General features: G+C 41.5%; 1 protein-coding gene across 2 annotated transcripts in view; it reads left to right on the forward strand.

Annotated features, from left to right (window-relative positions):
- Window positions 1–305: 305 nt before the first annotated feature.
- dync1h1 (dynein, cytoplasmic 1, heavy chain 1) overlaps window positions 306–13,009 on the forward strand; it is a 55,677-nt gene continuing 42,973 nt past the window's right edge. For both annotated transcript variants that reach the window (XM_061968224.2, XM_061968225.2), the window contains exons 1-14: window positions 306–649; window positions 1,399–1,486; window positions 1,556–1,729; window positions 1,813–2,068; window positions 7,119–7,305; window positions 7,383–7,654; window positions 7,732–7,959; window positions 9,716–10,369; window positions 10,454–10,876; window positions 10,949–11,128; window positions 11,198–11,347; window positions 11,431–11,577; window positions 11,669–11,809; window positions 11,901–12,077. In XM_061968224.2, coding sequence (XP_061824208.2) covers window positions 400–649; window positions 1,399–1,486; window positions 1,556–1,729; window positions 1,813–2,068; window positions 7,119–7,305; window positions 7,383–7,654; window positions 7,732–7,959; window positions 9,716–10,369; window positions 10,454–10,876; window positions 10,949–11,128; window positions 11,198–11,347; window positions 11,431–11,577; window positions 11,669–11,809; window positions 11,901–12,077 — 3,327 coding nt within the window. In that variant the 5' untranslated portion in view covers window positions 306–399. The remainder of the gene's footprint in view (window positions 650–1,398; window positions 1,487–1,555; window positions 1,730–1,812; window positions 2,069–7,118; window positions 7,306–7,382; window positions 7,655–7,731; window positions 7,960–9,715; window positions 10,370–10,453; window positions 10,877–10,948; window positions 11,129–11,197; window positions 11,348–11,430; window positions 11,578–11,668; window positions 11,810–11,900; window positions 12,078–13,009) is intronic.

Consider the following 13,009-nt stretch of genomic DNA (forward strand, 5'->3'; position numbering starts at 1 on the left):
ATACAGTATATGGCTCTTGGAAAGAGCCATAAATCCCATCTTTATTATTTAGGGACGTTTGAGTCAACATTTGTTCTGCAGCACCGAAAACAAAGGAGACATCGCCCTTCTTTCCCCTAGTGGTTACATGCAGAAAGGAAAACAAATCTGTATTTCCTAACTGCATTCTGGGTAATGTTGTTTCACACTGACTTGCTTTGATGTAAAGCTACTCCTTATTAACTACAAAGACCACTATCCACTGCGCGTATAAATCTGACGTCTACTGTGCCGAGCTTTGACAGCGACGCCCACCAACCCACCCAAGCTTCAGCCCTTCGCAGTGGCTTCCCACATTCAGTCTTCTGGTTCGTTTGTTCGTCGTTCAACCTTTCCGGTGGTCGTTCGCCACCTTAAATCATGTCTGACGGAGGCGGAGGAGACGATAACGCCGGCACCATGGAGGTGTCGGCGGTTCACACGGTGGCAGATGCGGCGGTGCTGCAAAAGCATATTCGCAAACTAGTCCCGCTCCTCCTGGAAGATGGCGGCGAGGCCCCGGCCTCTCTGGAAACCTCCCTGGAGGAGAAGAGCACCGTGGAGCAAATGAGGAAATTTCTGGGAGACCCCCAAATTCACACTATCTTGGTCGAAAGAAGCGCGCTTAAAGGTAAATTGACTTCGTCATTGGGGCGGCTAGCGGCTAGCTAGCTAACTAACTAGCTTCTTTAATGGGCAGAAATGTACGTGATGTGGCTCATCTCATCTTTCGAGTATAAACCACTTACATTTTAACCTGTTTGCAAGACTGTAGATGTGTTGCTAACCATGATGAGTAATTGATTTCCTTGCAGATTATTTATTTTGAATATAAATCAACGCTGCGCCGCTTCGGGTGTGAGCAATGAGTCTGCATCTCTCTCCTGCTGTGCTGCAGCCTGCATCCACTGCCAGATCAATTTAAGCAATTTACTCCCTTAATGGATTATGTGACAAAGCTCTTAACTCAAAAACACTTGTATGTCAAATCAACGTCTCCCCTTTAAATGGGCAAACGCACAGCGACACGAAAAATGCCGCAAATTCCAAAAAAACCCCACACACACATACTTCAAAAACAGCTGCAAGTTCACATTACAAAACCATAGCCAGGCATCAAGGAAGTTAGCCAGGCCACTGCACTTTTCTGCACAGAATCCATGTTGTAACTCCAAGGGGGTAGTGCTAACAAACACTAGCCACCTATGAAATGAAATGAACCATTATTACAGTTGAGTCATGCTGCAATGTCTTTTTTATCATGTGAACTAGCATGCATCAATGAGGGCATTATAGTCCTTTTCCTCCAAGTAACCACAAGTAATGTGGAGCAATGATGCCTTGAGTGATTGTAATAAAAAACAGCTGTCACTCTTGCAGAGGATGTTGGTGATGAAGGAGAGGAAGAGAAGGAGTGCATCACTTACAACATCAGCATTGACATCCATTACGGGCTTAAGTCCAACAGGTGAATCTGCAGCTTTTATGATTGTTCTCGTCATTGAATCAAGTGTTTCAACACGCCTATCTTCGACAGCTTGGCTCTGATCAAGAGGACGGGTGTCATCGATGCAGACAAGCCCATCTCCACACAAGTTCGAGTCCTGACCCTGAGTGAGGATTCTCCCTATGAGACCCTCCACTCTTTCATCAGCAATGCCGTCGCTCCCTTCTTCAAGTCCTACATCCGCGAGTCTGGAAAGGCAGACAGGTGTTCTTATAGAAGCGATTTGATGCCGCCTTAACCCAACAGGAAGTCCCTCCTATCACACTTATTTCTACATTTCCCCACAGAGACGGTGATAAAATGGCACCTTCCGTCGAGAAAAAGATCGCCGAGCTGGAAATGGGCCTTCTCCACCTGCAGCAGAACATCGAGATCCCCGAGATCAGCCTGCTCATCCACCCCATAATCGCCAACATCGCCAAGCAGTGCTACGAGCGCGGGGAGAAGCCCAAAGTCACCGACTTCGGGGATAAAGTGGAAGACCCCACCTTCCTCAACCAGCTGCAGTCTGGAGTTAACCGTTGGATCAGGGAGATACAGAAGGTAAGACACATTTGGAGGAACCTCTCTCGGTTGTAAGTTTTCTCATTGAAAACAATGGGATTAAAATAAATCCGTTTAAGGGTCAAACTATTGCCTTCACAAAACGTTTAGTAATTGTGCAGGCAATGATTGAACATTCAAAACTGTGTCATTACAAGTGTGAGAACAATTTAAGTGCTGTTATATTAAGATGTGAAAACCGTAAAACATTCCAGCAAAGCATAATGCGTGTCTCGATTTTTAGAAGCATCGCAATTCAGGCATGGACGATTATAATATCGATTAGTAAACGTCAATAATCGATCATCGATTTATTTATTGTAAATAAAGTAATGCAGACAGTTGTAAAATTTGCCTGACTACAGCGAGCCACCTCTACGAGAGATCCGACCAGCTCCTTTATTATAGGGCACTTATGTTCCAGCTCTGCAAACATTTCCATTCATTAAATAATTGAGAATTAAAGGAGCCATATGTAATAATCTGGCCAGAAATGGTACTGCAATCACGGTCGAAATTCTGTAGTCCCCTCCCTCTCTCCCTGACGGAGGTTGCCAGATACGCAGCCGAATCCAGCTCGATCGACTGGGCTACTTTAAGGAACTTGGAACTTCCACTGCCTCTTACTAGGGGTTGAGGTGCTGAGACCAGAAAAGCTGAATAGACAAGCGTTTTGTTAATAACAAATCTGTAACCAACACATTTTACACAGAAATTAGGCTATTTTCGGGAAGAAGTACGTCATGCCAGCGTACAATATCGCAACAAATGGCAATTATATGGTTATTGTCAGTACTGTAAGAACACAAAGACTAAAACAAACTACAACCAACGCTAGCAATGGTTATACTGGTGAAAATATGTAGAGCAGGCTTAGCAGCCTAATGTACACCCAAAAACAAAAGAGGAGACATTTTACCAAGGTATGCCTATAGGATATGTTTCAAATGTTTCAAATGCCATATAACTTAGCACCATCACACTAAGCATTCGTTGCACGAACATACTAGCTTTGTTAGACAAGATCATAGACTATATTGGACAATATAGTTTACATTTAGTGGGGGCCCTTAGGGAGATTTTAGGGTGTGTTCGTTCACTTTTGTCTAAAAGCGCCAAATTTGGCACAGGTGTAGCTCAGGGCATACTTAAATGATTTAGCTAGGGCGCTCGCGTAGGTGACCTTTGGGGTCGCCACAGCGGCTGATCCAATATGGCCACCACCTGAACACGCTTTTGCCTCTACATTTGAACCAGATGAGCTACAAATCCAAACTTGGTGTCTATTTCATGTTTTTTGACAATTAGAAATATGATGGAAAATTAATCTTTATGATTGGGTGTGTCTGTACACCTAATTAGCATATTTTCAAGATGGCGGCTATGTAAAAATTAGGTGTACCTTAACTTTTGATACTTTTGGCAAACTATTTTAGGTTTTTTGAGCATCAGAAACATACTGGAATGATCAGATTTATGATCATTAATTTATTAGAGTACTTTAATTTCCATATTAACAACATAGCCATTATCTACCAAAATGTATTGCACATATATTTCAACACAGATAGAATGTAAAGCTACAGATATATTTCATTGTAACATTAGTAAAAGTAGAGAAAGTCAGTGTTACCTCCCCCTCCTCCCTGTAATATAGGTTTCTGTTTCAACAGAAACAGAAACCTAAAAGTAGAGAAAGTCAGTGTCCAACAACCTCCCCCCCTAATATAGGTTTCTGTTTCAACAGAAACAGAAACGTATCTTACATAGAAGGCTGTTATCCACACAGTGCGATAATAGTTTGGTCCCTCGACAGGCCACTGTTGTGTCTCCTGACTTCTCCTGATGTGAAAATCATACAGAAGAGCTTATCTATGTACAGTCATTCTACTGCCTAATCTAACACTGTGAAAATCAGCAACTTTATTTTCATGTAATGCATTTTTCAGTGTAGCTATTATCAAACAATATGGCCTCCACATGATCTGATAGTAATAGTAGCAGCAGCAGCATCAATTGGGACTTACGTTGTCTCTGCCAATTACATTCTGATGACCCCTTACAAACACCCAAAAGCGAAGGACTTTTGTTGCTAGAAAAGGATCTCAACGATTTCATTGAAATTGCGAATGCTATACCTTCTTGTATAAATGTCACAATTGATCAATTGAATGATGGTTCAGGTATTGCATCAACACTTGTATTAAATAAGGCCAAATACCACAAACGCTGCAGAAGCTACTCTAGTGGTTCTCGTGTTAAAAGGGCTCGAAAGCATGAGGATCATGCTGTCCCCTCCTTATTAAGTCCTAAAAAGCTTCGATCAAGTCATCCCCAAACCAGTGGTATTCTTTGTGTGATATGTGAAGGGGAGGATACGAAAGATCTGCTCAAGGCATTAACAAATAATGTTGATTCCAAAATGAAAAGCTGGGCAGAATCTAGTAAAGATTTTAAACTTCTTGGGAGATTAGTTACTCAAGTTGATGTGCACGCAGCAGATGTGTACTATCATACCAAATGTTATCTGAACTTGAGATATGCAGCACAAGTTGCACGACATGAAACATCTTCCAGCATATCAGAAGAAGAAGCGTCTACCAGTGAATCCAGGGAACCTTTGACCCTCTGACTATAGCGCAAATTGTTGCCCTAGTTGAGGATTAAGATTGTTCCTTCACAATTTCAAATTTAAGGCAACTCTATAGAAACCCTTATGAATAAACGTGGGCATGTCTGTTGTTATAATGAACCTCACACAACAAGATTCAAGACACATCTCCTCTCTTTTCTGCCTGACTGGAGTGAACACCAGAAAGGGAGGGAGACGTACATTGCAAGCAAGCAAAAAGTGGCAGACAGTGTGGCTAGAGGCCATGATTCCAACCAGATTGATCAAGATGAGGCACTTTAGTTGACAAGGGCTGCCTTGGTTTTACACAAGTATTGTTTATAACCAGGACACAAATTTGATGGCACCTTACCTTCCAACTGTCTTACGGTATCTGTTCCTGAACCTTTAAGAGTATTCAATGACATTGTCCTTCAAGGACCAGGACTCCTCAAAGCCATGCACCAACAATGAGGGTCCAGCACACTAACCTGGATGCGCACACTTGGTGGAGCCTTTGTCAAGTAATTGGGGAACAAAAACAACAAACACCCCCCCCCCCCCCCCTGAATTATCAAGGCGAATAAATGCCTGATCTTCTTTAACAGCTTGGATGTGACAATCCTGTGTGAAAAGGTGCTTGTTACTTATTTAAAAAGAAGCTAATCCACTGTAGAAAACACTCAACTGTGTTGTAAGGTAGGGTTGCGCTTCATAGACGTTATAAATGATATAAATATAGCAATATACAATATATAATGACATAAATATGGCCGACGGTAGAGCTTTAATTACCTTAATATCGTTATATTGTGATAATGGCTGTGTCCTGCACATTTGACAGAGACAAGCGAACAAACGCGTCCTCAGTGCAGTGTAGAAAGCCACCTCGAAGTCAGCAATCCTCTGGAAACAAACTGTTTTTCACACGTATTATTACTGGAGGACGAGTAGCCAAACATGCTACACTACACGCTGTCGGAGCCGAGAGGATATGCTAACTGCTCGCTAGAGCTCTTAAATGTAAACAGAGATGGGTGTATCGATACAAATATCGACAGTGACAATACCAAGTATAAGATCAGTATATGGTCGATACTACAGTGATTAGATCGATATTTTTTATTATCAAAAAATAAAAAAAAAGTCGTTTTTGTTATTGTCTGCAAACTCAGGAAATAAGTCCCTGGACAAAGGAGGGCTTACTGGCACAAAACAAATGATTTAAAAAGCCAATAGTAAGAAACATTTAAATATGGAGTTGATAAAGTTACACCGCCAGCCTGTGTTTTTGTCTGACTTCAATTATTCCAAAAGAAAATTATAATTCAATGGTTCTGACAATTTAAGTTTGAACATTAGTATGACCAATACTGCCCCTGTAACTCAATTGATACCCGAATTTGTAGTATCGTCCAATGTTAATGTAACATATCGAAACAGAAGAATAAGTGCTTCTTACATTTTAACAAAAGTGTAGTTAAAACAGAAAGTACCGTATTTTTCGGACTGTAAGTCGCTCCGGAGTATAAGTCGCACCGGCCGAAAATGCATAATAAAGAAGGGAAAAAACATATATAAGTCGCACAGGAGTATAAGTCGCATTTTTGGGGGAAATGTATTTGTTAAAACCCAACACCAAGAATAGACATTTGAAAGGCAATTTAAAATAAATAAAGAATAGTGAACAACAGGCTGAATAAGTGTACGTTATATGACGCATAAATAACCAACTGAGAACGTGCCTGTTATGTTAACGTAACATATTATGGTAAGAGTCATTCAAATAACTATAACATATAGAACATGCTATACGTTTACCAAACAATATGTCACTCCTAAACGCTAAATCCGATGAAATCTTATACGTCTATTCTCTTACGTGAATGAGCTAAATATTATTATTTGATATTTTACGGTAATGTGTTAATAATTTCATACATAAGTCGCTCCTGAGTATAAGTCGCACCAGCCGAAAATGCATAACAAAGAAGGAAAAAAACATACATAAGTCGCACTGGAGTATAAGTCGCATTTTTGGGGGAAATTTATTTGATAAAACCCAACACCAAGAATAGACATTTGAAAGGCAAAAAACTTAGTCAGAAAAATACGGTAATCAGATATTAACAATAAATTAATTGATTTGGGAAAATAATACAACCGGAAATATGTTGCCGCGTACATCAGCAGGAAAATTAGGAGTTATTGTAACCTGTGTTAAATAAAATGTATTATCATTTTTACGCCAAATGATATATCATGATATATGTATCGTTACTGCAGGAGGCTGCAATATAAGCCGCGGCATAAATTTTAGACCACATCGCCCATCCATACTCCTGAGCCAAATTTTCCCCTAAATCACAGTCTAAATTGTGCAACATTAGAGGTTGCTGTTGACTTGCTTTATTTATATTTTTTGCCATCCACTTCCAGGTGACGAAGCTGGACCGTGACCCAGCGTCCGGTACAGCCCTGCAGGAGATCAGTTTCTGGCTCAATTTAGAGCGGGCCCTCAACAGGATCCAGGAAAAGAGGGAGAGCCCAGAGGTTCTACTCACCTTAGACATCCTCAAACATGGCAAACGTTTCCACGCCACTGTCAGTTTTGATACGGACACTGGTTGGTTTATACTTTCAACGCCGCATTGTACACTCCTCACCTTCAGCAGTTTTAATGCATGTATCCTCTCTTTATAGGTCTGAAACAGGCAGTGGAAACCGTCAATGACTACAATCCCCTGATGAAAGACTTCCCACTCAACGACCTGCTCTCCGCCTCGGAGCTAGATAAAATCCGGCAGGCCCTGATGGCCATATTCACCCACCTGAAGAAGATCAGGAACACCAAGTACCCCATTCAAAGAGCACTGCGTCTGGTCGAGGCCATCTCCCGAGACCTCAGCTCCCAGCTCCTGAAAGTGTTGGGCACCAGGAAGCTCATGCATGTCGCCTACGAGGAATTTGAGAAGGTTTCACTACAGTTTTTAAACGGTTTAATCATTTTACTCTGTCATCTCTATAAACACGATATCGTTATCATGCGCAGGTGATGGTGGCTTGCTTCGAGGTGTTCCAGACCTGGGAGGACGAGTATGAAAAACTACAGGTTCTTCTAAGGGACATAGTGAAGAGGAAGCGAGAGGAAAACCTAAAGATGGTGTGGCGTTTGAGCCCCGCCCACAAGAAGCTTCAGACGCGTTTGGATCACATGAGGCGCTTCAGGAGGCAGCACGAGCAGCTGAGGGCAGTCATTGTTCGTGTTTTAAGGCCTCAGGTAAGAACAATTTGTCCTTTTTTAAAGGTTCCCTCTACTAAGAAGATTGTTTTGTGTTCAGTATGTCTATAGTTTTATATTTGTATGTTACATTAATTAGCCTAATTTTGCTGTGTATTTAGGTTTTCTTATCTTAACAATAACTCTTAACAATAACAGTTTAGTTGGACTCCACACATTAATGACATTAATACAATGATAGTAACAATGAAATAAATACATAAATGATAATTACAATAAACAGAAAATTCGGTTTGCAATGATTTTTAACTACTTTTATTGCATTTATCTTTCATTTGGTCTATTTTTCTACTCTGCAAAATTTTAATTCAAGTTTAACATTTTTTAACTTTTAACAGCTTATCTATAGTTTCAAAACCTTTTAAATGTCATTATTTAATACCTTTTATGAATATTGTTGTTATTGTGTTACAGTTGGCACAGTGCACTTCGAATTTTGCGTGTTCACTCTATCGCAGATTTATCTATTACAGTTTTTCTGGTAAAGCATAATCTTCATGTTTTTACCCCAAATTATTAATTTTCAAGCATTTACAATGGCTAAATAAACTAAAAATAAAGGATAAGATAGACGTTTAAGTTATGTGTCAAAAAGTCCACAAAAAGTTTTAAAGTAGAGCAAAAATTACAAAAGTGCCACCCCTTGTTGCGCGGTTTCAAAGGAGTTTGAAACCAAGAGGTAAAAAAAACGCATGAAAACAATAAAGAACAAAAATGAGGATATAGAAGAGGACATAGCTGCTGCAACCAGCTGCCACTTCAGCGGTGTCATTTTTAAATACAGCAACAAAAGTAAAACACATTGAAAAAGTAAAAATGAGTACCGGTAATAGATATATTTTATACAGTAGCATTGGCCACAAGATGAGACTAAACCAATCAGAGCATGCTGTTCAGTATCGTGGCCACTGATTGATTAAGCCTCGCGCAGAATTAGGATGTAGGATTAAATGACTCTAAAGGTGACTTTGTGGATGTTATTTCATGTCGGGCGGGCTCTCACGATGTTAAACCGTATTTTTAAATATTAATACAATTATTTTTTTACCTTTTTTATTTAACCAGGAAAGTACCATTGAGATTAAGAATGTCTTTTTTAAGGGAGTTCTGGACTTTCATACACCAGTGTGTAAAAGGTCATATACGGGTGTTTTATGCCCTAGCTATGAAAATATTCTATTACCGTATTTTCCGCACTATAAGGCGCACCTAAAAACCTCCAATTATCTCAAAAGCTGACAGTGCGCCTTATAATCCGGTGCGCCTTATATATGGACCAATATTGAGCCACAACAGGTCTCGCAACTACAGGATGCATAACGTAACCCCAGCTTCTACTGTAGCGTCTATTCTATGCGCCTTATAATGCGGTGCGCCTTATATATGAACAAAGTTTTAAAATAGGCCATTCATTGAAGGTGCACCTTATAATCTGGTACGCCTTATAGTGCGGAAAATACGGTAATAATTTGTATTTATTTATTAATTTACCACGGTCAAGCCTGGAACCAACTAACAGCGATAAACGAGGGTATACTGTATTTAGAATTATTAAATCAAAAACACTTTTTCTTTGTTGTAAATTTTTTGGAAAGTTTTTTTGTGTGTTAGATCATTTCCTACTTTGAGTCCAGAGGACATTCAAATATCTATTTACAGTAGTTGTTGAGCATCTAAATGGCAGGTATTGTGTCGGGTGACAGGGCTATTTATCTGTTAATCTATTTGTCTCCAGGTTTCTGCTGTGCCGCAGCATGCACCAGGAGAGACGGTGGAGCCTCAGGACATGAAGGTAGCTGGAGTTCTATTTGACGCGGCCGATGCCAACGCTATCGAGGAGGTCAACCTGGCTTATGAGAACGTCAAAGAGGTGGATGGCTTGGATGTGTCCAAGGAGGGAATGGAAGCTTGGGAAGCCGCCATGAAGCGTTACGACGAGCGCATTGACCGCGTGGAGACCCGTATCACCGCCCGCCTGCGCGACCAGCTGGGAACCGCCAAGAACGCCAATGAGATGTTCCGCATTTTCTCCCGCTTCAACGCACTCTTTGTGCGGCCCCACATCCGCGGTGCCATCCGCGAGTACCAGACACAGCTCATCCAGCGTGTGAAAGACGACATCGAATCGCTGCATGACAAGTTCAAAGTGCAGTACCCTCAGAGCCAGGCTTGTAAGATGAGCCACGTGCGAGATCTGCCTCCCGTGTCGGGATCCATCATCTGGGCCAAGCAGATCGACCGGCAACTGACGGCGTACATGAAGAGGGTGGAAGATGTTCTTGGAAAAGGGTGGGAGAATCACGTGGAGGGACTCAAACTGAAGCAGGATGGAGATAGCTTCAGGGCGAAGCTCAACACTCAGGAGATTTTTGATGATTGGGCGCGAAAGGTACATAAAGGATGCTTTACAATGTTCTAACTTTAAAAAAAAGAAAAACTTATCACGGAATGATCTGTCAAATTGTGGTACTAGGTGCAGCAGCGGAACCTCGGCGTATCGGGACGCATCTTCACTATCGAGAGCACCCGCGCTAGAGGGCGCACAGGAAACATGCTGAAGCTCAAAGTCAACTTCCTCCCTGAGATCATCACCTTGTCCAAAGAGGTGCGCAATCTCAAGTGGCTGAACTTCCGCGTGCCCCTGGCCATCGTCAACAAAGCCCACCAGGCCAACCAGCTCTACCCGTTTGCTATCTCTCTCATTGAGAGCGTGCGCACCTACGAGCGCACGTGTGAAAAGGTGGAGGAGAGGTTCTCCATCTCCCTCCTGGTGGCCGGGCTGAAGAAAGAGGTTCAGGCACTCATTACTGAGGGCATCACTCTGGTGTGGGAGTCCTACAAGCTGGACCCTTATGTTCAGAGGTTGGCTGAGACTGTTTTCAACTTTCAAGAAAAGGTCCGTATAGAGGATTTAATGTGCAAATCACATAAACGGGAGTTCACACTTAACTTTTTTTGGTGTTTTCAGGTGGATGACCTTCTGCTGATTGAGGAGAAAATTGATCTAGAGGTCCGCTCTCTGGACACCTGCATGTTCGACCATAAGACCTTCTCTGAAATCCTCAATCGTGTCCAAAAAGCTGTGGATGACCTCAACTTGCATTCCTATTCAAACTTACCCATCTGGGTCAACAAGCTGGACATTGAGGTTAGCGAGGACCAATACTGTTGTTGGGAATAAAAGTATCTGGCTGACCTTAATTGTGCCTTTGCTTAGATCGAGCGTATCCTCGGAGTGCGTCTGCAAGCCGGCCTCAAGGCCTGGACCCAGGTGCTCCGTGGTCAGGTAGAGGACAAAGCTGACGTGGACATGGACACAGAGGCTCCTCAAGTGAGCCATAAACCTGGAGGCGAGCCCAAAATCAAGGTAGACATCATTTACAAGTCACCCTTTTCTTTACTATGATATATATACTGTCACCGTTTAAAACAAACTTTTGTTTTCTGTAGAACGTTGTCCATGAGCTCAGGATCACAAACCAGGTCATCTACCTTAACCCTCCTATTGAAGACTGTCGCTACAAGCTCTACCAAGAGATGTTTTCCTGGAAAATGGTCATCCTTTCTCTTCCAAGGATCCAGAGCCAGAGATACCAGGTAAAATATATTCTTGTATACGTCTCTGCCTTACTTTCATTGTTTTCATTTTATTTGATTGTATTCAAGTAAATCTACCCATCTTCACCAGGTTGGGGTCCACTACGAGTTGTCAGAGGAGGAGAAGTTCTACCGAAATGCTCTTACCAGAATGCCTGATGGGCCAGCAGCCTTGGAGGAGGCTTACAATGCAGTGGAAGACATTGTCGGTGAGGTTGAGCAGTATGTCAAGGTAAATATCATTTTCATCAGTCGCATTCAGGTGGTTACAATCCATTGAGTCAATTAAAAAAAAATCTATCTTCTCAACTGTCTTTATTCAGGTGTGGCTGCAGTACCAGTGCTTGTGGGACATGCAGGCTGAGAACATCTACAATCGCCTGGGCGAAGACCTCACTAAGTGGCAGGCCCTTCTCGTCCAAATCCGTAAAGCACGCGGAACCTTTGACAACGCAGAGACAAGAAAGGAGTTTGGACCAGTGGTCATAGACTATGGCAAGGTAAAAGAAAAGAATAATTTTGAGTTAACATTTAGTTACAAACTTTATGCATATAGATGATTATTGTTTTTTCAGAATTTATATACCGTATTTTCCGGACTATAGAGTGCATCGGGATATAAGACGCAGCCACAAAATTTTAGAATAATATTTTTCATATTAGCCGCACCGAACTATAAGTTGCAGTTATATACTTTGTGAAATTAGTTATTTACACAAATATTTTGTAAAAGTGTATTTACATACCTTTTATTGCTTCCAAACTTTGTCTGTAACATGGCTGATCAAACAAAAGAAGTCATTGTCACGTCATGGACCCACTAGCTGCGGAAACTCGCTCTCCAATCAGCTAAATATAGACCCTATTGCTTGAATTCGGTCACCTGACCTCCTCCCGGAAGTGAAAACCAGTGGTGGTCAACCAAGCCAAGATGGCTGTTGTACAGTAAGCAGCGCACAAAATATCTGTGTACGTACAAAAGAGGCTTAAATCTTCCTGTAAAAAGCAGACACGAGCAAAAAATCTAACTATGCAATGTAATAGTGCACCATACTTAAACAATTTTTTTAAAACGATTTCTCGATTAATATGAAGGATTATATGTGGGTCACGTTCCCAGACATATCGAACTAATGTGCTCTAGACACCATTCTACACGACAAAACAGATGGAGGTCTACAACTTCTTTGTGTGTGGCTGGGTCAAGGAAATTGATATCAAGACTCTCCCGGATAAATATGCATAATTTTTGCCTTGGTAAGGTTGCATTTAATGATTACATTTTGCGTCTCCTGACATGTTTGTTTCTGTTGCACGTGCTGTTAATGAGTAGCGTGTTTTTCTAACCTTTATCAAAATATAACTACAGATGCCAACATTGTGTGTGTGCTGTAAGCTTCATTTACAGTATGTGTTGCCTTTGGTAAAAGCT

The sequence above is a fragment of the Nerophis lumbriciformis genome, linkage group LG08 (assembly GCF_033978685.3).
Source record: "Nerophis lumbriciformis linkage group LG08, RoL_Nlum_v2.1, whole genome shotgun sequence".
NCBI lineage: Eukaryota > Metazoa > Chordata > Actinopteri > Syngnathiformes > Syngnathidae > Nerophis > Nerophis lumbriciformis.